This window comes from Hipposideros armiger, unplaced genomic scaffold (genome assembly GCF_001890085.2).
Source record: "Hipposideros armiger isolate ML-2016 unplaced genomic scaffold, ASM189008v1 scaffold_1722, whole genome shotgun sequence".
NCBI lineage: Eukaryota > Metazoa > Chordata > Mammalia > Chiroptera > Hipposideridae > Hipposideros > Hipposideros armiger.
Window position 1 is genome coordinate 47,529 of NW_017733072.1, and position 22,271 is coordinate 69,799.

The window sequence follows — 22,271 nt, forward strand, 5'->3', positions numbered from 1 at the left end:
TTCCCATAATGGTCTATGGCCTTCTGTGTACAATAGTCTAACTATGAGAGAGAAGCACTACATTAAGATTTTAAGAGTGAATCATTATCAAGAAAAATTACAATCAAGAAGAGGAAATATGATGATTACAATATTTCACAGCAGCTAAAGGATTAGTGGAAAAGACACTCAATTTTATCTAATAATTTGGCTTCAAAATCTTGAGTCTTTAGAATTATCTTCCTTATCCATTTCTAAGTTCAGCTATTTTAATAAAAAAACATTTAAAATAAATTGCTGAAATAGGCATCCATTCTATGCATTCATTATTCAACACAAATTTACTGAGGACCTATGCTATACTTGGCAGTGTTCTAGACACTGGTGATGCGGCAGTGCCAGAGCTGACGGAGTCTGCTCCCATGAAACTAATGTTTCAGTACCCTCTACATATTGTTTTCCGAGAGGAGCCTGCCTAAATCACAGGTTTTCTTTATTTTTGTCATTATAACCTCTTGTACAGATAGAACCTAAATTCTAATTTTATTTTATTAGAACATCAGAATCTTGATATATAAAATCAGCTTTCAACCAGTAAAGCATTCTACAAAGATGGTACCAATATTACTATTTATTAAAACAATGATAAAAATAATGTGGTGGAGACTTTGAAAGTATAATAGGACAATGAAGTAGCTATATATTAAGAAATGTCTATAAATAGCTCTTCTAATATTCACTCATTATATTGATAGACTTTGATGAATATTTTATGTATCCTTAAATGTAAGAGAATTTGTTTAATTCTTCTATAATATGTAGAATTAATTATTTTAATGAAGAGCGGGTATTCCAATGAATGGTGGAAATAAAGTTTAATGATGTGTTAAAATATTATTTAGATATGGGAATTATGGATTATATAAATTACCATTAAATAAAAATGTAAAACCATCTGTGGAAGTCTAGAAAATAAGAAATAAGAAGGCATCAAGTCAGAGGGAAACTGGGAAATGGAGACTGTTCTACTAAGTATGTGCTTAATTAGAGTATGGCATATGCACACACACACACACACACACACACACACACACACACACACACACACACACACACACCATAAATGGANCACACACACACACACACACACACACACACACACACACACACACACACACCATAAATGGAACTCTAGAGCTATAATCTGCTTTGATCTCAGCAACTACAGATCCCAAGCCAGTGTATTATTTAGAAGTACAGAAAAAGATAGAAAACGGGCCACTCGTTAACATCTCTTTACATTGTGGTTTAATTGCTTTGTTAGAAGTAATTCCCTAAAACAATAGGCAGAGTGAATTAAAATTTAAAATATACATGAAAAGCCAGCAAAAGTGACCAATGTTCATGATATTTGTTGAATTACATAAGCTATTTTTATGTATCTCCTCCATTAGTGTCATTAGTTGAATGACAATTCTTTTCTCATATTCCCTGGATAATATGTTTCTCTTCTTTGTCAGATTTGTTAATTCCTATTTGATTTTACAATTCTTTTCCTAATCCCACGTGTCTTTTTATGGACAAGATACAACTCCATAGTAAATTTACTCAGCTCCTAAAATCTCTTCTGGGCAATCCCAAATTTTACATCATAATCCTATGCTTAAGTCCAGCAAGCTAAAAAAATTTATTTCACAGAGGGAATGAAAGCCAAAGTTAGAAATGGACGATTAAAGTATGTCATTGAATTTAAAGCATATTTCACAGAATAAACTTTGAAAGTATTACACAAAAAGAGTGCATCATAAAGTTTGGGAAATGCTGAGTTAAACAAAGCTTTATTATAGGACTTTTCAGAGTGCTGATGTACACTATCAATCTCGAAGGAAGAACAGTATGTATAGTAATGTCCAAATTTATTGCCATAAAGCCATTTATTTTTAAGCATCAGCTCATTGGATTAATTTTCTGGAAATACATTTGGAAAGCACTAATTTAAAAAATTTCATTTTATATTTTTAAGTATTCATACTTCACATTCTTACCTCACTGACTGACTTTAGCTAGAGACCCTTTCAGGTTCACATGGCAGGAAGATTTTAAAAAGACTAAAAAGGAGTACCTGGGAGACCCAAGTGCAAAATAATATGCAATGTTTTAGTTATTTTATGTTTTTAGATTTTAAAAGTCTTATGTTTGGTTTGCATAGAGCTAAGAACAAGCATTTAATAAAGCTTCTAAAATATGTTCTTGAGCTATTAAATTAGGAAAAAAAAGACTTCTTAATGATTAGAGGCTATAGAAATCATGAGTTTTCTTCTGAGAATGTTTTCTTACCTGTACAATGCTGAAAGAGTCACTTATCTCTTCTTGCTTGCCTCAGTTTATTGATATCAAAGGCATTCTACAGTGAAGTAAGAGGAACACTGGACTTTGGTGTCAAAAGATATGATTTCTATCACTACTTTGACACTTAAATTATTTAATATTGGGCATTTTAGATAACCTCTTGTAATTTAAATTTTCCACACACCTGCACTTCAGTTAGTAGAGAGCTTTAAATGATATAATTAAGTAGTTCATTGAAATATTGTACCACAGGGAAGTATTATTACTGAATCAACACATCGCAATTACTTTTCATACTTTTATTCTATCTTGTAATCATTTATTTACTTCTATCTCCCCTCTAGACTTTAAGCTCTTTGAGGGAAAAATTAGGTTTTTGTCAACCACAATTTACCCTATTTTAGGACAGGATCTGGTATAAAAAATATTTGCTGAGTAAATGAAGGCAATTTAAGAGTTATTGAATTTCAAGAGTTATTTTAAGAGTTAACCATATGAAACTATGAAATAAACCTTATAAATATTTTCCAGAATCTCTAACATATTACTTTGTGACATTATCTTATAATGAAATGTTTTGGTATTTTGGAAAATTATTTGTCTTGTAGAAATTGTAAGGTGGATGTATCTTATTCAGAATGGTCATGTGGCAAATTATTACAGGAAAGTTTCTATAAAATATGCAGTTCTAAAAAGCTAAAAAAAAAGAATTGTATAAATTTCCTTTCCTTTTCTTTCTTTATCAATCTCTAATATTCAAATGCTATCATGTGTCAGGAAAGGTGTTAAGAGCTTTAAAGACATAATCTCATTGAATTTTCATGACAACCCTGTGAGAAAGTTACTCTACTATCTCCAGAAAGACAGTTCTATTTGCCCAAGAATATATTGTTAAGAACTGGCAGGGCCAGGATTCAATCCAGTTTTGTCTGAATCCAGAGCTAACTTTCAATCACTATGCTATGTTATCTCTCATGCATATTTTTGAAAGACATAGGCATTATTTTTTATAATACTAAAAATAAATTTTGAATGATGGTAAGTGATATTATGCTTATAATGAGTCAGCGTAACATGGCATCAAATTCGTATTCATAACTTTGCAAAACAAGCCAGCTGAATCCCCGACATGCAGCCTGGAAGGCTAAGTATCTATATATGACAGGTGGACCATGTAAGGTATTAAGTCATACTCCATGATAAAGACTAAAATAGAGCTTGTCATGTCATAGAATGTCCTGAAAATTACAGTTGTCGTTAGACAACTTCAATATTAAGTTTTATATATCATTTATTTAAAATATTTTGAAAGAAAGTTTAAGAAGGCTGATTTAAAAATCTTCTTACTTTTGCCATCCCCAAATGATAATCAATATTTTATATGTAAAAATGCAGTGTGAAATCTAACAAGAGAGAAAGAAAGCCATATTAGAAAAGATAACAAAAGGGCTCATTAGGCAGTATTTAAAGATTAGACAAACTTATATCAATCTAATAGTCCCCCAAAAGAATAGTGTAAAATGAATTCTAAAATCTACTGAAAGGTGCTAAAATGAGAGAAATGTCTATTTGTCATACATCAAATCAGTAAATCAACCAACCAACCAACCAACCAACCAACCAACCAACCAACCAACTCTACCTGTCCTAAATGGAATACAAGTGGGTCATAAAACAAATTCTTATGAAATAAACTCCATTGATTTCTGAAATAAATAAGAGGTTTATATACTTTGGAAAAAATATGACCTCATTGACTATTTAAAGACTTTTGTCAAAGAAGACTGAGATATACATACTGGGCACTGCACTACGCTAGAAGCACTGTGGGCAGCTCTTCACACCTCTAAACTTTCACTGCTTTATTAAACCTTATTTATTCATATACAAAGTTTTACTGAGAGCTTACTATGTGTGAGGTATTGTAGATATTAGCAGGAAAGATAATGAAAAGATAGAAATGATGGACACCCTGCCCTCAAAAAGGCTAACTAATGGTCAGCCATGGTAGATTAAATACATACTTAAATAACTATACCACAGGGGAGAGAAAAGAGTGCCACAGAGAAACTGTTATTGTAAAAGAATATTAGATAAACTGTGAAAAAAGAGAACAGAGGTGTTTCTTGGATGAATTTATACTTGATTGGGTATTGAAAGATGGGTAGGTACTTTACTCATAGAGAAAGGAAGAAACCATATTTTAGACACAAGAACCAATGTGAGCAATAAAATCAATCCACACAATAAAAGTGGAAGCCTGTGATGAGAAGAGATCAGCATGTGTGAAAGGCTGAAGTCAACATAAGGCTAAAAAATCAAGACTGGAATTGTGTTGTTACGGTTTTAAAGTCTCAGGTCAGGTGTTTGTGGGTTTGTTTGTTTTTTTACTATTGCTGCCTCAAGATTAGATCCCATTTCTCTACATGAAGAATCAGAATTTGAAAAATGAAGCCACATGACAGTACCAGATTATACTGGCTTACTGGTCTACCGCAATAATACTCATGCATGAACATTCTTTGACTTCCAACTCGATCTTACTTGTATTATTTCTACAAAGGCCAAACTTCCGTATGCTAACTTTGTTCATCATGAGGGATACGTGTAGATCTATTGGAGTCACTGGTCAGGATATGGCTTTAGTTTAGGATAACAGCTGTAGATTAACTGTCCTTACGGACTTGTAAAAGTAACTACTGAATATGATAGAAAATACTGCAGCAATTTTTTTCCTACTGCTATTATTTTGTATGGTAGAAGTCATTCAAATTTAATCATTTCTGTACTTTCATACTAAATTTGTTTTAATCTCTGACATACAACCAATGGGAAGAATATTAGAAATAAATATAAAAAAAGAGCATAAAATGAATTTTACCCATTATACAAGGCAAGTATATAGAAACATTATTAAATTATATATTGAACAGTAGTGGTAATGCTAGTAAACGAAAGTTCAATATATAAATGAATGCTAATGGGCATTTTAAATACATAAAAACATAAATTGGTATTTAGCCCTAACAAAATCAATGCATCAGTAAATATGAATCTGTGTAGACATCTCTGAATAAGACTTTCTGTGTGATAACAGGATAGAATGATGAGTCACCACAGAAACACAAATTAACAGAAATTGCTAATAATGATTACATTACAAGGTCTCTTAAATTGTATATCTTAAAATTTATGTAAGATGCAGAATTTTAACTAACATTGATCTATAATTTCATATCAAAGAATATAGATATGGTATTGAAGTAGAAATATTATGAGTTTGCTGAAAAAAACAGCCTGAAAATGTGATGACACCAATAGCAAAGCAAAAGTTGTATTACAAACCTATGACCTTACTACTCATTACTAATCCTTTTTACTTCGATGAAAGACTCAATCTATATCTTGTCTTAACTAAAACCTGGTGCTTCCCTGAACACACTGCTTTTCCCTGAAGTCCTATCTAGTAGCAAATGCTTATTCTTTGTCAAAAGTTGTAATATTTTTGACTACTGGCTACCTTTTTCTTGAATATTTCTCTTCTACTTTTATTAAAAAGATTAAATGTCTTTACAGCTTATGACTTTTGGCTGTGCCACCATATACCTCTTCATCTTTTCTTTTTTCTCCTCCATCATCTGATAGCCTCATGGTCACTATCTCATTCACTTAAGTTTTTAGGGGCTGGTTTAGTCTTCCTTTTAATCCTCAATCTTACCACAATCCTATAGAGCTTAAGTATTCATTAAGAAGACCTAAGCAAATGCCTAATAATTCTAAAATTTACATATCTCCAGTTACCTTCATATTTATTCTTTTCATCCACCCTACTCACTCCAATGCTCATGTCTTAGAATTTGTCAACTAATGGAATAGCTCCACCACAAAAATCTTAAATTTCAATGCCACAGTCTAACAGAAACCTCTTCCAGCACCCAAAACTTGCTTTTGTACTACATCATATAGTTTTCGAATTCTTAGATTTTTCTCTATATTCTCCTAGTCTCTCAGTTCCTGTCTGGATTTTTATTCCTTCTGGTCTATCGCTGACATTTACACAAGCATCCTCAATTTCTTTCCACTGCTATTTTTCCAACAACCCCACATCCATCAAATGCTCAACAAATGCTACACAGTCTGACTCCTCTGTTTTTACACTTGGATTGGCTGACAGCTGCTAGAAAAGACTGCACTGCTCTTACACATTGGTGTGTCTTGAAACTGTTGGTCTCCAACCGTCAGCTGGATCTGCAGAACAATTAACCTTTTAGTTTGTCTTTGGTCAGCTCCTTTTCCTATTTTCTTTGGTAATTTATTCCCAATCTTCAAATCAAATTTCTAATTCAACTTCAATCTCTTATATACTGCTTCTTATGTGTTTGAGAACATTAAGGCCATCACGTAGTGGCAACCAACTTCCCAATTCCCTAATAACTATCTATTTTCATAGTTGTCTGTCCTCTTGTTTCAGCCAATCCATCTACCTATGATTCTGATCCCAATCCTCCTCCATCTTCAGGATCACTCTAGTAGCTGTGCCTTCACAGTATTCTATCTTCAAATATTCCTTCTCTGTATTCATGATCAAATCTTAAATCTCTCACTTTCAGTGATCCCATATGAAGACTGTGAAGTCACAAGCACATTCTACCACACATGGAAAATAATATAACAGAGAATCAGCATTTAGTCCAGTTATTTTCCTAATTTTTAAATGAAAATAGCTTATTTAATTATAAACTGAGAACCTTCAATATATGGAGAATTCACAGTTTTGGGCCAATGATTATATTTATGATCAAAGGACAAATTTTGGACTGTACAAATTAGGAAAGAAATTCATCAACTTTTCTTAAGAAAAAGGTAGGTGTTTTATTCATCTTCAGCACATTGGTGCTGTTAAAAATGTATGCAAGAATTAAAAGAAGAAAGAGATTAATATACATTTTGGGGAAAGGTGGCTCTTAAGGGGTATTGGAATAGAATAAAAGATGTTTGACAAACTAAACCCTAAACGAAATGTCATTTGCATTTTATCAACACTATTCTCATAATATTTATTGAAGAAGCCAAGATTATAGATTTCCTCCTTCCCTTTTCTTTTACAGAGACTTTTTTTTGAGCATTTTAAAGCTATAATTCACATACTATAAAATTCATTCTTTTAAAGTATGCAATTCACACATGAAGTACTTCAGAAAAACTTCCACTATTCATTTTTTATGCTATTGTCATGAGCTATTGTCATTGAGGATTTATGGGTTTTTATTTTTAAAGATAAGACTTTCCTACTAAACTAATTTCCATAAAAGATAATAACTTGAATTAGGAAAGTAGAAATGGGGTTGGGGGAAATGGACACATTTCAGAGTTAATTAAGCACTAGAATCAATACGACTTGGTGACTGGAGGGAAGGAATTGTGCTCAGTGGAGAAGGACTAGTAAAGGCCAATGCCCCCGTTTCTAGTCAGGGCAAGTACCAGGGAACTTATGTTGAGATATTTGTTCTACTAGTAGTTAGTCACAGAACCAATTCTCTCTTGATTTCATGATCATAAAGGCAAATCATCAGTATAACAGGGGATGCTTACTTTCTGTTTTCTGTGTTCTATGTCCATCTAAACTATGGAAGAGAGTATGAATCTCCATTCTCCTATTTCCAAGCAAAAAGCCCCACACAGATATAGTGGGTAGGTATATGTGACAGAGTCAGAATGAGAATCCTGGTATCTTAGATTCCTAATCCACTCACTTTTAGTTTCATGAGATACACTGTGTCCCTATGAGGTATACAACACAGGCATACATATGCTGTATGCATTAAGTTATATTACCTGATCAGGAATATGTGTGCTTACATGTTAACTCTGATCTAAAACTAACATATTAGGAGCAATAAATATTTCATTAGCAATTATTCTGCCTGCCCTTCTAAAGATTATAAGAATTTTTCTCTAGATAATTTAGATGGCTTAAGTCTCTTAAAAACAGCTACTCATGAAAATTGGAACGGATGCCATCTTTTTCCTTTAAAAAATTTCCCTATCTCAAGGACATTCTCTTCAAAAAGATAAATGATAATTCCACAGAAATGCCTGAGAATTAAAATTTATAGAGAATGAGTTTCTTGAATTTTTTACATTGGTTTTATGTCTCCAGAACAGAGGCCAGCAGATTAAGATCATAAAACTACCAACATTGTTGGTTTTGACAGTGTTGTATTAATAGCTTGCAGTAATTTTTTTTTCTATCTTCCATTGCAGATTTAAGATCTCCCCTTTCTGTGCAAAATTCTTTTGTCAAATATCCTTGTGAATTTTTTTAGGTACCTTAATGCCTTTTTTTGGGTATGGAGCTAGCCTTAAACATCTACCCACACAAGGCTAAGAAACTGCTTCACCCTTGGACTTAGAAGTTTAGAAATGTGTAATTACATTTCTATCCCCAATTCCTAGTACAGTGCCCGAGAAATTTTCTAAATAAATACTGGTTGAATGAATGATTTCTTCTTACTCTTAACACTTTTTTTCTGGGCCAGATTACCACATATGCTTGGTATGTAATCAGCAAATGTAAATAAACATAAAATTTAAATACACACATTGTACACAGAGAAAAATATTTTAAATGGCAAATATAATTTCATATTTCCTAGAGTTCACCCTATCATCACCAATGATATAGGGGCATTTATTATATCTATATACATGTGTGTAAATATAAATAGCTAAATATGAATATATTATTAACCAACTTAGAAAAAAATGCAAATATTAAACTAACTTTTTTGAATTTATTTTGATATTCATTTTTTACTTGTATATTCAGAGGACATTCATTAATTCAATTTAATATAACACAACATAATTCTGTATCACACAATGATATTTGATTACCGTAATGAAAACAGCAACTATAACAGATTTTGTTTATTGTAGTCACTGTTAATTTTAAGTGCTAACATTACTATAAATACTTAAACTCTAAAGTCAGAAAACTTTTTTCATTTATAAAAACTTGGATTACAAGTGAAAGGCATAAAATGTCAATCTTATTATAGAATAAGACTATTTGCGATAATGTTGCATAAGCATGTAAGTTGTTTTTATCATTTAACCAATCTATAACTGTGTTTATCATCTACTAAACAAAATGTCATTGAGAGTACTCAGACATATTTCCTCTCAGAATGAAGATCGTTACTTTTATTCTAAGAAATGAAAGTAAATTCAAGATCCTATGTTGCAATCATTAATTAGGGACACCAACATTTTCTTACAAAAATTGTACTTGACATTTCTTGTCATATGTTCCCTGGAGAGATCAGCCTGCCCTCCTCTAGCTTATAGTTCCAGAAATATTCTACAGCTTCTTAAGCTGAGTAGAGTGCCTCGATGACTCATATTTCTAGGAATATACCATCTTTCCCTTTTCCCTGTAAAATAATGTGTTCTCTTCCTGAAGAACATGATGAAGAAAGAAATATTAAAAATTGGGAGCTTAATTATATACAGTATATACAAAATAAAACATTAGAGACTCATATTTTGCCGTTTTTGGAAGAAAGGAAACTGTTTCTTTCCAAGGAAATCTTGGAAAGCTTTTCTCTGTGATTTAATGACAACATGATCCAAAGCCCAAGAAATCAGAAAAACAATCTTTACTAAGAAGCCAATGTAATTATCAAAAGTTAGACAAATAACAAAGACAGACTGAAATTACTAGCTTAGACTCAAATCACAAAATAGTCCTAACTTAAGATTCATTTTTAGGTTTAATGTCCATTATACAGAAATTTTCATACAGCAGAGATATAGTTAAATATACCAACCTGAGACAAAAACTGAAGTATCACAGACTAAACCACTGAATTGTATACGCAAGGGGTAAATGTCTGTCTCAATTATCTTTCCTGTTAATTATAAGCAAAGCACAAACTGAAACTGGGTTTAGAGATAATAATGCAAAATTTGGCTTATAATAGTGATGCTGATGAAGCAGACTTTATACTAACACAAAATCAAATTCTGGACAGAATACTAAAAAAAACCCAATTCCTCCAAAATGTACATAATTTGCAATTCTCAGTCTCAGATAAATGCAATTATCATCTTCTCATCTTAGGAGAAATCTCATCTCCTCAGGTAGAGGGATGTAGCCTTTCTGCATACTGTGCTAATCTGACCTTCAGTACAACACTGTAATGATAGCTTCATAAGGCATGTACTTAGTGCCTTGTCCTATGAAAACGAAAACATAGTTGCTTTATACCTTGTAGCGTGCATTTTTTCCTGCCTTTGTCCCGTGTTTAAATGTCCTTCTCGGCAGTTTTTCTAGCTGAATGAATTTCGAGAGGGGCCTAACCCAATATGTCTGCCTTCTAATAAGCCCTAGGGCATCAAATTTTTTTTATCAGAGGATCAAAGAGCACTGTCCCTGCTTTGCCATCCTCATCAGGAGTCAAAGCTACACTACAACCCACTAGAAAACTAAGAGGCAAAGGAGCCAGAGACTGAATAAAGCTTACTTTTTGCTAGCTATTTTGCTATCCACTTTAAAAATTAATTTCCAGTGTGTAATATTTCTTATAAAGTAGGCTAAATATTTTCAGACACTTCAAAACTTCATTTTAAAGGTTTTGACTCTACACATGGGAAGGATATACAGTAATTAATGCTAAAAGAACTAAAGGAAAATTTAAGTTTGATTCAGCTAAGTAACTTGAAGAACCCAGTAAGTCAGACTCTCAGAGCTAGTGGATACAAATTAAAGACTGTTTAATAAATCAATCTATTTGAAAATAATTTGCCAGCATACTAATTATTTGTATTAAAAGAGAAACAGATAAAACACAAGAAAATAAACCAAATGCAAATAGCAAAATAGTTTTTAGGGGTAGGAAAAAGGACTATGTAATGGGAAATGTCTACAGAAATAAACATATTTTACCTGTCATCATCCTGTGAGAATCGCCTTTGCAAATCCTCTTTCTTCCACTGTTCTTTTTCATTCCCTTGCTCAGGTATATCTTGTGTTTTTTCCTTGCCTCCTGATTCTCTGTTTTTTTCATTATTACTTGTTTTTATAATCTCTTTCCCTTTCCCATTCTCATTAATTCTTTCTTCCTTTACCTCCTCCTCCTCATGAACTATTTCTTCTTGTTTATTCCCTTCTTTCCCTCCCTCTTCTATTCCCTTTGGCCTTTGAAAGCAACACAAATCGAAGGCATGCAAATAAACACAAAAGAGAAAGGAAAAGTAAGAAAAGATGCATACAAAATTAAACAGAGAGGTAATGAAAACTACTAAAACATAAATAAAAATTAAATCTTTTAAATGTCGAAACTTTTTCCCAGTGTATACCAGAGAAGCACTGTGTAAAACACTGCATCATAATTGTTTTTTAAATCATATTTTCCTGTTACAAAGCTGCATGGAAAAAGTGATTTCTCCTTTTTTTTGATACAATAGAAGTAAAAAATTAATTTAGCTCAGGTGCCCATAAAATCTATAGATCAGGTGATGAACATAGACTATACTAACATGTATATTACCACTTATAAATTTTGAGAAGATGAGGAGGTTTTCCACGCATTTATAAAAGTTTCAGGAGGATAAAGAAGCATCATATTAAAAAAGGAATATTCTTATGTTTTCTGAATCACTGAAATATTAGGAAAATAAAAACCTCCAAGATATTATTTTTCATATTCCTTAGAACATTAAAAAAAAAATTCAAGTTTCCACAAAACTGTCACTTGAATTTCAGCAAAGATATAACAACAGAATTACTTCTTAAACAGCAAACATTAAAAAATAACGAACGATATCATTTCAAGTCATCGTGTAGGAAAATTGTTATACGTTCTATAAAACTCTCCTGTGCAAGAAGTTGGAAACGCAGACCAAAATATAATACAAAGTAATATGCATAGAAGTTCTTACCGCCTTAACCTTTAGAAATAAAGAATTTTACGTTTATCTAAAGAAAAATAAAGAGCTTCTAGTCTAGATTTAGAGGCGTTTCCTGTGAACGTCCCCTTACCTGATTTTCTTGTTTCCTCTTGGCCGTTCGGATTGGACAGACATGTAGCTTGTGCTGCTGAAACGAGAAGCGCTACTAGTCCTTGAAACCGCAGATATATCACTTACATCACTGTCCGAAGATTTAGTGGAAATATTATCTGCCCCTCTATGAGGATCCCATCCTGATCGATACTGTTAACACAGATTGACAAATACGCAGAAGTTGTCAGTATTACCACACACAGCAATTATTAGCTTCTCCTATTTCAGCACTTTATTGTCCACAGAGGATACTGCAAAACCCCCACTCAGTTGCATATAAAACAAAAGTGAATGGCTATTATCCTAAAAGAAAAATTCAATTTATAAGAAACCCTTGTTTTTAGCAAAGGCAATTACAGCATTTTCACCACACCCCAGTGAAGGCCATTAAAATAGTTTCACAACAGCAATGGCCTCAGGGAAGAACATTTAGGTAAAATCTGGGAAATAAACATTTGGCTTAATATAAGGGAGTAGAATTTTTTTTTTCTGAATAAAATTTGGAAAAAAAATATGATAAAGTTGCCATTGTCACTTATAAAAACCAATTTTGCAGCCATCAATTTTCTCTTTAATCCATTTTGTTTCACTGAAAACCTAGAGATAATACAAAATCTAATTATTAAAATACTAACTGTTTTTAGAATAGCCAAGAGAAAAGAGAAAGTTTTCTTTTTGAATGATGCTGGAATTTTGATGAATCCTAGAAATACTAGAAAAAGTCATTATTATTTAGAATAGTTCAAACTTCCTGGAATTGAAATAATTGGTTATCTGGCACAGGCAGGGTGCAGGGTGTTCTGGGTGTTCGAATATTCTGGTAAATCGAAAACCATCATAAATGCTTTATGTTAATGACATTGTGGGGTAAAAAAAGATAATAGACTTTGGAGTCTGGAAAGCCTGAAGTAAGGAAAATTCTTACTAGCTGGGTAAACTGGAGCAAATTATTTAAACTTTAAAAGCCTGTTTATAAAATAATAGGGATAATATCTTCCTTGCAGGGTTGTTTTGAAAATTATAAATACAGCAGACTCTTGAACAACACAGGGGTTAGCAAATTTACCCCCCACAGAATTGAAAATCAGTGTATAACTTTTGACTCCCCTAAAACTTAACTACTAATCTCCTACTGTTGCCTGGATCCTTATCAATAAATAACATAAACAGTCAATTAACATGTATTTTGTATGTTACATGTATTATATACTATATTCTTACAATAAAGTAAGCTAGAGAAAAGATTTTATTAAGAAGATCATAAGGGAAATACATTTACAGTATTTATTGAAAAAAATATAAAATATACATATAAGTGGATCTGGACAGTTCAAACCAGTGCTGTTCAAATGTAAACTGTAATACATGTCGGGTATTTGGCATAATGTAAATAAATGCCAGTATTATTCTTGTCCCTCCAGTTGTTACTGGGGTAAGAGAATATCTGCTGATAGATTTTTCTTTAACTATATAGGCACTTCAAACATACTACTGAAATATCCTTATCTAATCAATTTTGCAATGGAGATTTTTCAAATCCTAGAGCTTGGTAAATTTCAAAAGGCCTTGGGAAGATGATTATCTTATATAGATGCCTATTAAATGCAAACATATTGGCTAAGATAAAATGAATTGTACTGGGGTCTAGTATGAACCTTAGATTCAAAATGACCTGTTTTTTTCCCCAGGATCTCCCAGTATCTAATTATATATTTTTGAGTTAACTGATCCTTTTCTTCAAATGTAAACAAAGGGATTATTTCTAAGGCTCCATAACATTTTAAAAATCAAATCCTTAATCTACAAATATACATTCAAACTAGGTGAAATGTTGGCCTTTCTTAGTCCATTTTAACTTTCTACTTTGTTGGATAAACTCTCCATTACCATAAAGAATACAATTAAATTCTTCAAAAAGTCATTCTTTTTTTTTCAGGAAATATCTATGTAAATAGAACTCTCATGTTTTATTTTGAAAGGAAAATTATTTATTTACAGTGGATTTATTTGCAGAACATTTAGTCCACGATATTCTTGTTCAAATTAAAGTTATTTAAAACTATCAAAAACATGTTACTTTAAATGAAAATGTTTTCAGCCATTGACTAGAATAGCATTTCAATAAATGGATCAACATTATCTATTTTAGATATGTATATACATACTGGCTAACATAGAATGTGTGTATATATGTATATATGTATATATACATAAACATATGTATATATATATATATATATATATATATGTACACATAATACATGTTTATATGTTTCACCAAATTCTTTAAAAGTAAATTTAATATCAAGTTGAGACATAAGTGAAAGTCATTTTATTTATATATTTTTTGGACATTTCATTTATATGAAAAATGAATGTTTCAAGAAAATTTTCAAAACCACTAAACTGTTCAATACATATTGTACTGTATATGACAGACTTTATTTTTCTAATTCTTATAATTTATAATAAAGAAGAGAAGCAGCCTGCTATATCTTTTAAAATAATTTATCATTGCATAGATACACAGTTTTGGTATTATATTTTTTTCTCTGAAGCAGTTTTGGTATATTTTTTTCCTTTGCTTTTGTTCATGGGACTATAATATCATCCAAATTCAAATCTCTAGGAGGTAGTAAGGCTAGTAATACAATCATTATGAGCATATGCTGTGGAGGGAGACTGACTCAGTGGTCTGAATCCTGGCTACATAAATTATTGGGCTTGTGATCTTGGGCTAATTGTTTCTACGAGTTCCAGTCTTTTATCTGATATAACGTGGATAACAATCATACCCATTTCCTAAGCTAGCTGCAAGGATTAAATAAGATAATATATGCAAAGCACTTAGCACAATATCGGATTCATAAAAAGTGTTTCATAAATGACAAATGATGACAATGATGATGATGATGATGATTAGATAGTAGCTAAGTACTGGCTTGGTATCAATTCTAGGAATATCTTTACCAAAATAAATATTAGGTCGAAATACGCAACAATAAATATATTATTTTAAGACTGCTCTAATCTGTAGGAAAAATATAACTATTTCTACATATCCTTAATGGATTTGTGTCAAAAATATGTTCATAGAGCACAATCTAAACATTGAACCAAACTTTTTCACTAACTCCCAGTGTGTCGTCAGGCCTCACCTTCCGCATTTGGCCAGGTTCATCTATGTCCCATCAACTTACAGGGAATTGATGACTTGCAACCGCAGGGCGAGAAATAGCTCTATCTCTGCAGGAAATATATGACACTTCTTGGCTAACACAGAGACTCATTTTGTTTCTGGTACTTTATCCTGATGTCCAGAGCTCCTTGGTACCCATTTATTCCATGTCCCCTGGACTGCTTGCCTGATTTGCTTTGCCTTCATTTCTAAATCATAGCCGCATAGCTGACTTTTGAACTTCAGTAGTTAGGATTCTGACTGTGCACTCTGGCCTTTTTCTTTTTAGGTGGTCTTTTGATCCTGTTGCTATGACTCGTAAGTGCCTACAGGCCAGACTAAGGCTTAAGAATTTGTTTTTTTAAAACACGCATGGTGTACATTGTACATAGCTAAGACTTCTCAGATAATCTAATCTAGTTTGCTGAGCTAAAATTTTGGATATGCAAAATTTAAGGAAAAAATAAGATTCTATATGCTATAGCTTTATGCCTTTTATATAATTCATCACAGGATACCTCTTGTTATAGGTGTGTGTGTGTGTGTGTTTGTGTGTGTGTGTTCATGTTTAATTTTCAAACCCTCTATTAGAATATAAACTCCTAAAGGCCAGGACAATATCTCCCTTATCTTTGTAACTCTCTTAGCACGTAAGAGTCAAATATTTCATTTAATTTAAACTCTGAAGTTTACTTAGTTTTCATACCAGGAAGACAAGGATAAATCATCCCATTAAGGATTATTGTGAGGAGCAAGAAATAAGATACTCAAAATACCCAATAGTGCATTTAGCATACAGCAGATGCTCATTTCCGGTGCCTAAAGCAGGAGGTCACTAAATAGAAAAACAGAGTGTAACAATTTACATAAAGAAAAAAAATAAAGATTAGTCCAAATCTCTAGTCTGATGGTGATTCTGCTATCTACTCAAGACTTCACCAAATGCATTTCTCTGTCTACTTCCTAGCAACTCAGCATGCTTACCTTTGGGATAAAGCTCAGGTGTTCCTTACAAATAGACATATGATAAACAGAATGAAATTTGGAAAGTAAAAAAAAATTTTTTATAAATAAAACTTCAGAACTTACTTTAAACATATTTACAGTATAACAGCTTCATATATAAAGCTCACAAAAAAGCCCGGAAATCAAAGTAGTAAATGACCTAAAACTAGAATTTACTTTTTAAATGTTTTTTTTTTTTGCTCTTTCTAAATGTTTACTTGCTTATCCTAAAGTATAATAAAAAGTTATCTACTTTAACAGTGAGATAGAAACAGCTAAATTATCATTATACCAAGGTAAAGAGTTACAATGTGAATAAGTAAGTTCCTTTATTTAGGAAATAGTTGGTGCTGTCTTGGCACTATACAATAAACAATGTTTTAAAGAATTAGTATACATTAGTTTACAGATGATAGATGAACAATGAATGATATGTTCATCATTCTCTTTAATGGAACAAAAACAAAGATTTATTGCGTAGAATTATAGGATCCCAGCTGAAAACTGTGCTCTGATTGGAGATGATGAAGATCTTGTAAGAAGAGAGCGAGGACGCTTTCCCGACAATATTTTGAAGTTTTGTACGTTACTATCAAGCAGGTCATGAGCTAAAAAAAAAAACCTGACAGGAAATTATTCTTGAGGATGATCCAGTCTCTACGGAGTTCCTAAGTGGCCTGGGAAAGTTAATGTTCCCCCTCTTCCCCTAACATTAGCAGAATGTAACAGCATATCTGCAAAGCTCTACTGAAAGGAAAGTTTTAATTAAAATTTTAGAATAACAATCCTGAGAAAAAAGTGTATTCGAATTTTTAAAATAAAATGTTCATTTTCTCCAGTATACTCATTTGAAGTTCTTAGGTTACTTAATTTCCTAGTTTGATTTCTCTACAGCATCTCAGCAACTCAGGCTGTTTGAGCTTTGTACATGAACTTATCAGGCAAAGCGTGGGGGTGGAATTATGAGTTCCCTTAAGCATTGCTAGTTTTCAATTTACTAAAACTCACCAGAAAACTGCAATTTGTTATCTAAAACTCTAGTCCAAGATTTGGTTATTGCAAAATACTGGGCAGTCAGAAAGCCCAAGTATGAAGAAAAACAAGTTTTATGCCATCAAGAAGTACTTGGAGGGATGGTCATATCATATTTTTAGAGAAAAACAATGAGTAGATCAAAGATAGGGAAAAAATATGGCTAACATAATCTTTGGAAGAGAAAGGAGAGGCTGATTTCTGAGCGGGGCTTTGATATCAGTCTGGGGGTATAGAGGGGATAAGAATAGAGCAGAAATAGTCTTGGCACAGGAGTCAATTAAATAATCATGTGAGCAAGAAGATGCTCTCATTTTTCACCATTCCATTTTCATTTCATATCATAATTCGAAGAGAGTAGCTGGTGTCTTTTTTGATAGCACCACAACTGCAGGTACTGTATCTTTGAGGAGTTACTTCCAGATGATTTTTTCTGTGTCCTAGCTAAGGCGCTCATCAGTGCCTGATTTGAATGCTGAAATGCTGCACTAAGCAAAACTCTGTCAGAGATAATTTTGTTTAGACGGCACTCTTGAAGAGGGTATTGTGTGATTAGTTCTTTGCTTGGGAGGGAGAAGACAGTGAAGAAAGGCCAAAGAAAATTGAGGGCTAATTTAAGATTTAGCCTAATAAACAATATTAAGCAAATAAAATCCCACCTAAATAGTCTTCCTTAATTTCTTCAAGGAGAATTAATCACTGCCTTGATGGTTCCTAAACTACCTTATTCATGCCTTTCTAATAGTTTTATCATATGTCTGTCATCTATCTATCTATCTAATCTATCTATCTATCTATCTATCTATCATCTATCATGTATCTATCATCTATTTAACTATCCATCCATCCATCCTACTAGATTATAAGCTCCCTGAATAATTGACTGTCTTATTTATTTAGTATCCAAGTGCTTGGCACGCAGTAGTAGGAGGAACTCAATGTTTAATGAATAAAAGTGAATGGAATGCTTGTTTTACTGGGGCTAAATGCTGGAGTATTATCTTCAGTATAAAGTAACAAGAGTATAAAATACTGTGATGATAGCTGAATAGAATTTAGTCACCTAATTCATTCTCTGTGGTGGGTGTAGGCAGTGGTGTACTGGTATATGTTTAATAACCAGCTATCCCAGGGGAAAAAGTTGATTTATAGAGTTTTCTGATTTGTTACTAAGTGGTCACTGAACACAGAGCTGGATGACACCCCTGGGCGTGGGGTTTAGGAATACATGCATGCATTGTTTGTAAGACTCCTTAGGAGACAATGAGTAAGGGATAATAACATCATATCTGTAAATTGCCCATCCACTGAAATTTTGTGAAAAATAAAACAGCAAGAACAGCTTAAAAAAAAACCACAATTACAGAAAAAGTAGCCATTAGTTTGTAGATGAGCACTTACTAAAGAGCCAGCTGTTGTCTTTTGGTCTGAAGGACATTTATAAAGTTAATAATTTTTCTTGGAGAATCTGTACAAGAAGAATTATTGCTAGTAGTCCATTATGACTTTCCCAAAGGCTTGGCTCAGTGGGAATTCAGCTTATTAGTAATCGGCTGTTCCTTGAGAAATAAATCATCCTTTACTTACTTCCACTGATTCCTCACAATTTTCAGAGATGGGAATGCCAGTTTCATAATGAAATCCCACGTTTAGGGATTTCAGGTAGCTGTGGACTGATGCTTTTACCTTTAACAAATGCATTTACCACTGTGCTCCTCAGAGCTCTCTGCCTATCCTAATCTACAATGCCATTTACTGACACTATTCTCAAAAACAAACAAAAACCACGAAAAAAATCCTAATTTACCAGCCAGTAGTATCTTTTTAGTTTTCTTCTTTCTTAATTTTGCTATTACATCTAATGTTGAAGTCCTCTCTCTTCTTGAAACTTTTCCATAATGGCTCCTCAGATAATGTAACTCATAGTTTCTCCCCTGTCTCCCAGATTATCCTTAATCTCTTTTTCTGCTTCACTTTCCCTAACCTGCTTTTAAACTATATTTTCCCAAAATTTCAATCTTTAGCCCTCTTTTCTTTTCCCTATACATATTGCCCCAGGGGGACCTAATCCATTATTTTAACTACTGTGTAATGACTAGTAAATCCTTATCGTTTGCCCTCGCCTTTCTCCCAACCTTCAGATTTGGATTTCCAGATTCTAACAGGACATCTTCCATACGTCATCTTGCAGGTACATCAAATTCAATGTGGCCAAAACCAAATTTATTCTTTCACCCCAAACCAGCTGTTCTTGTATCTCCCATATCCCTTGTGTTATTTACTAGGCTCAACATCCAGCTAAAACCTAGAAAATGTGTGAGTTATCTTTGACTTCTCCAATATTACCCATTCTAATCAGTCAAAAAATATGGCTCACTCATTTTATGGAAACAAATACCTCAATTTTTAGTTATTTGGGGCTTATGAATGGGTCCTTGATCTTTCATTGATGGTAATTAGAATCTATTATACTTATTTATTTGTCACAGTTGCTACTGAATAACTACCAATATTTTTTCTCCCCCTTTGTTCTTTACTAAAAAGAATCCAGACTTGTTTTGGTGGTTTAACAACACAACAAAACAACTTCATTTTCTAGGATTCCTTGTAGCTAGGGTGGTCATTTGACTTGAGTCTGGCCTCTGAGATATAAGCAGGAATCTAGGGGGTGGGGTCTGGAGGAAGCTGTTACTTTTCTGATTGCAGTGGTAGGACTCATCTGGTATGGCCGTTTGCTTTCCCTCTATGCTGCTTTCTGATTGAAGTTTAACATGAACCTAGGGGCGCAGTAGTCATTCTGTGACAATGGGGATCTTACTCTAACAACAGGGAACAGAAAGACAGGTAACTTGGCTCCTTAAATAGTATTATCAGCCCTGCTATTTGGATTCCTTGTTTGCGAAAAAAATTTTTAAATTCCTTATTTATTCAAATAATTTTGTGTTTTTTTTTTGGATTACATCTGAATGCATACATCTGAAGGCAAACCCGAGTGATATACCACTCATACTGTTCTGTGTCAGAGAAATATTTTCTGATCATCTGGTATAAAGGAACAGTATTTAATCAGCAATATTGATGAAAACCATAATGTAGTCATCTAGTTTTAATGACAAGAAGCAGTATATCATAATAACTGTGAGATATAGAGTTGAAAGATATGAATGTGTAACTGTTCTCCTACTTACTAGTAGCTATGTCATCTCGGGCAAGTCTCTTAACTTCTCTGAGCCTGATGTGTGTTTTAAATGAGATCACAGGTCTTGATATATAGTAAATACTCATCATGATAATAATTAGGTATAGTCCATGATGAATCTAGAAGCTCTAGATCAGCGGTTCTCAACCTGTGGGTTGCAACCCCTTTGGGGATCGAACAACCCTTTCACAGGGGTCGCCTAAGACCATCGGAAAACAAAAAGATATTTACATTACAATTCATAACAGTAGCAAAATTACAGTTATAGAGTAGCAANTTTTTTGTTTTTAATGATTAAGAATTGTTTACAACTATCAGTGTAGAAGATTTGAGAAATTCAGGGAGGCAAGGCCATTTAAAATGTGGAATGTGTAGTTAAAAAAGAAAGAAACTTCAATAACACTCAAGTAGATTCCATCAAAGCTTCTTAACAGCTTCACTAGAATTTCAGGAATACAGCCCAGAGGTACAGCAGCACATGCTCCATATGTTTGAGGCTTTAGATATAATCTCAGTTATCTCAAATTTGAAAACAAATTAGCTACAAGTAATACTTTCCTTGCTTCAGTATTCATATATTTATGAATTGGAATGGAATCAAAACTTGTTTTTCTGAAAAATATTAATCAATCTTCCTGTAAGAAATTTCTGTCATGTATCCACACGAAGAATCATTGGTATTTTTTCCAAGAAACTTGTTTTTGTTGTATGAATTTTGTAAATCACACAACAGGCCCAGTTTCCCTTTCTGCCTTTGCTGATTGTTAGGAAGCTTATTGTCAAAGTACATGCCCCACATGCATAGTAGGTGTATAAGATCTCACACTATGCATTTTTTTCATAAACTTTACCTTGTTTTGTTGACTTCATTTTCCCTTGATGTTCATTTCTTTATTGACAATATCAGTGAGAGTATTATATGTATTTAAAAATTTATCTACATTCCTTTTTGATGTATAGTGGGATATAGATAAATAAAACAAATTTGTGTTCTCAAAGACATGTTTACAGAAGTTTTAATGTCCTATTTTATTAGGACTTCATGCCTTGGTCTTTGGATTATATAAAATAAATAAATGAGAGATTGGAACATAATATATGCCACAAAAGATCTGGCCTATCTATTTAGCCCAAGGCAGAAAAAAGTAACTGGTAAGGCACAGATATCATTTCTGATATCAAGCTCAAAAGGTTAGGGATGTAACTGAAATATTATATAATTACAAAACTATTTTTTATGAAATTCACTGAACTTATCTAAAGTTATTAATATTTTCATTTTATAGAAAGATTTCTAGAAGTTTAGAACCTGGTGAGTAAAGGCAAGGCTATTTTTTTTTTTGTCTTAAATTGTCCTTTCTTTTGACTTTAGCCTGTGCTATCTACAGTACACCAGGATTCTGTGATGAACAATCCTGCATTCACCATGTCCGTCTTCATGTGATTTGGGGAAAAGATTGG

At 32.7% G+C, this 22,271-nt stretch overlaps 1 protein-coding gene across 1 annotated transcript in view; it reads right to left on the reverse strand.

Annotated features, from left to right (window-relative positions):
• LOC109378071 (regulating synaptic membrane exocytosis protein 2-like) overlaps window positions 1–22,271 on the reverse strand; it is a gene marked incomplete at its 5' end in the record, with an annotated part of 124,693 nt that overhangs the window by 35,973 nt on the left and 66,449 nt on the right. Inside the window, 2 exons of the mRNA XM_019634539.1 lie at window positions 11,279–11,530; window positions 12,374–12,546. Of these exons, the coding sequence (XP_019490084.1) occupies window positions 11,279–11,530; window positions 12,374–12,546 (425 nt within the window). The remainder of the gene's footprint in view (window positions 1–11,278; window positions 11,531–12,373; window positions 12,547–22,271) is intronic.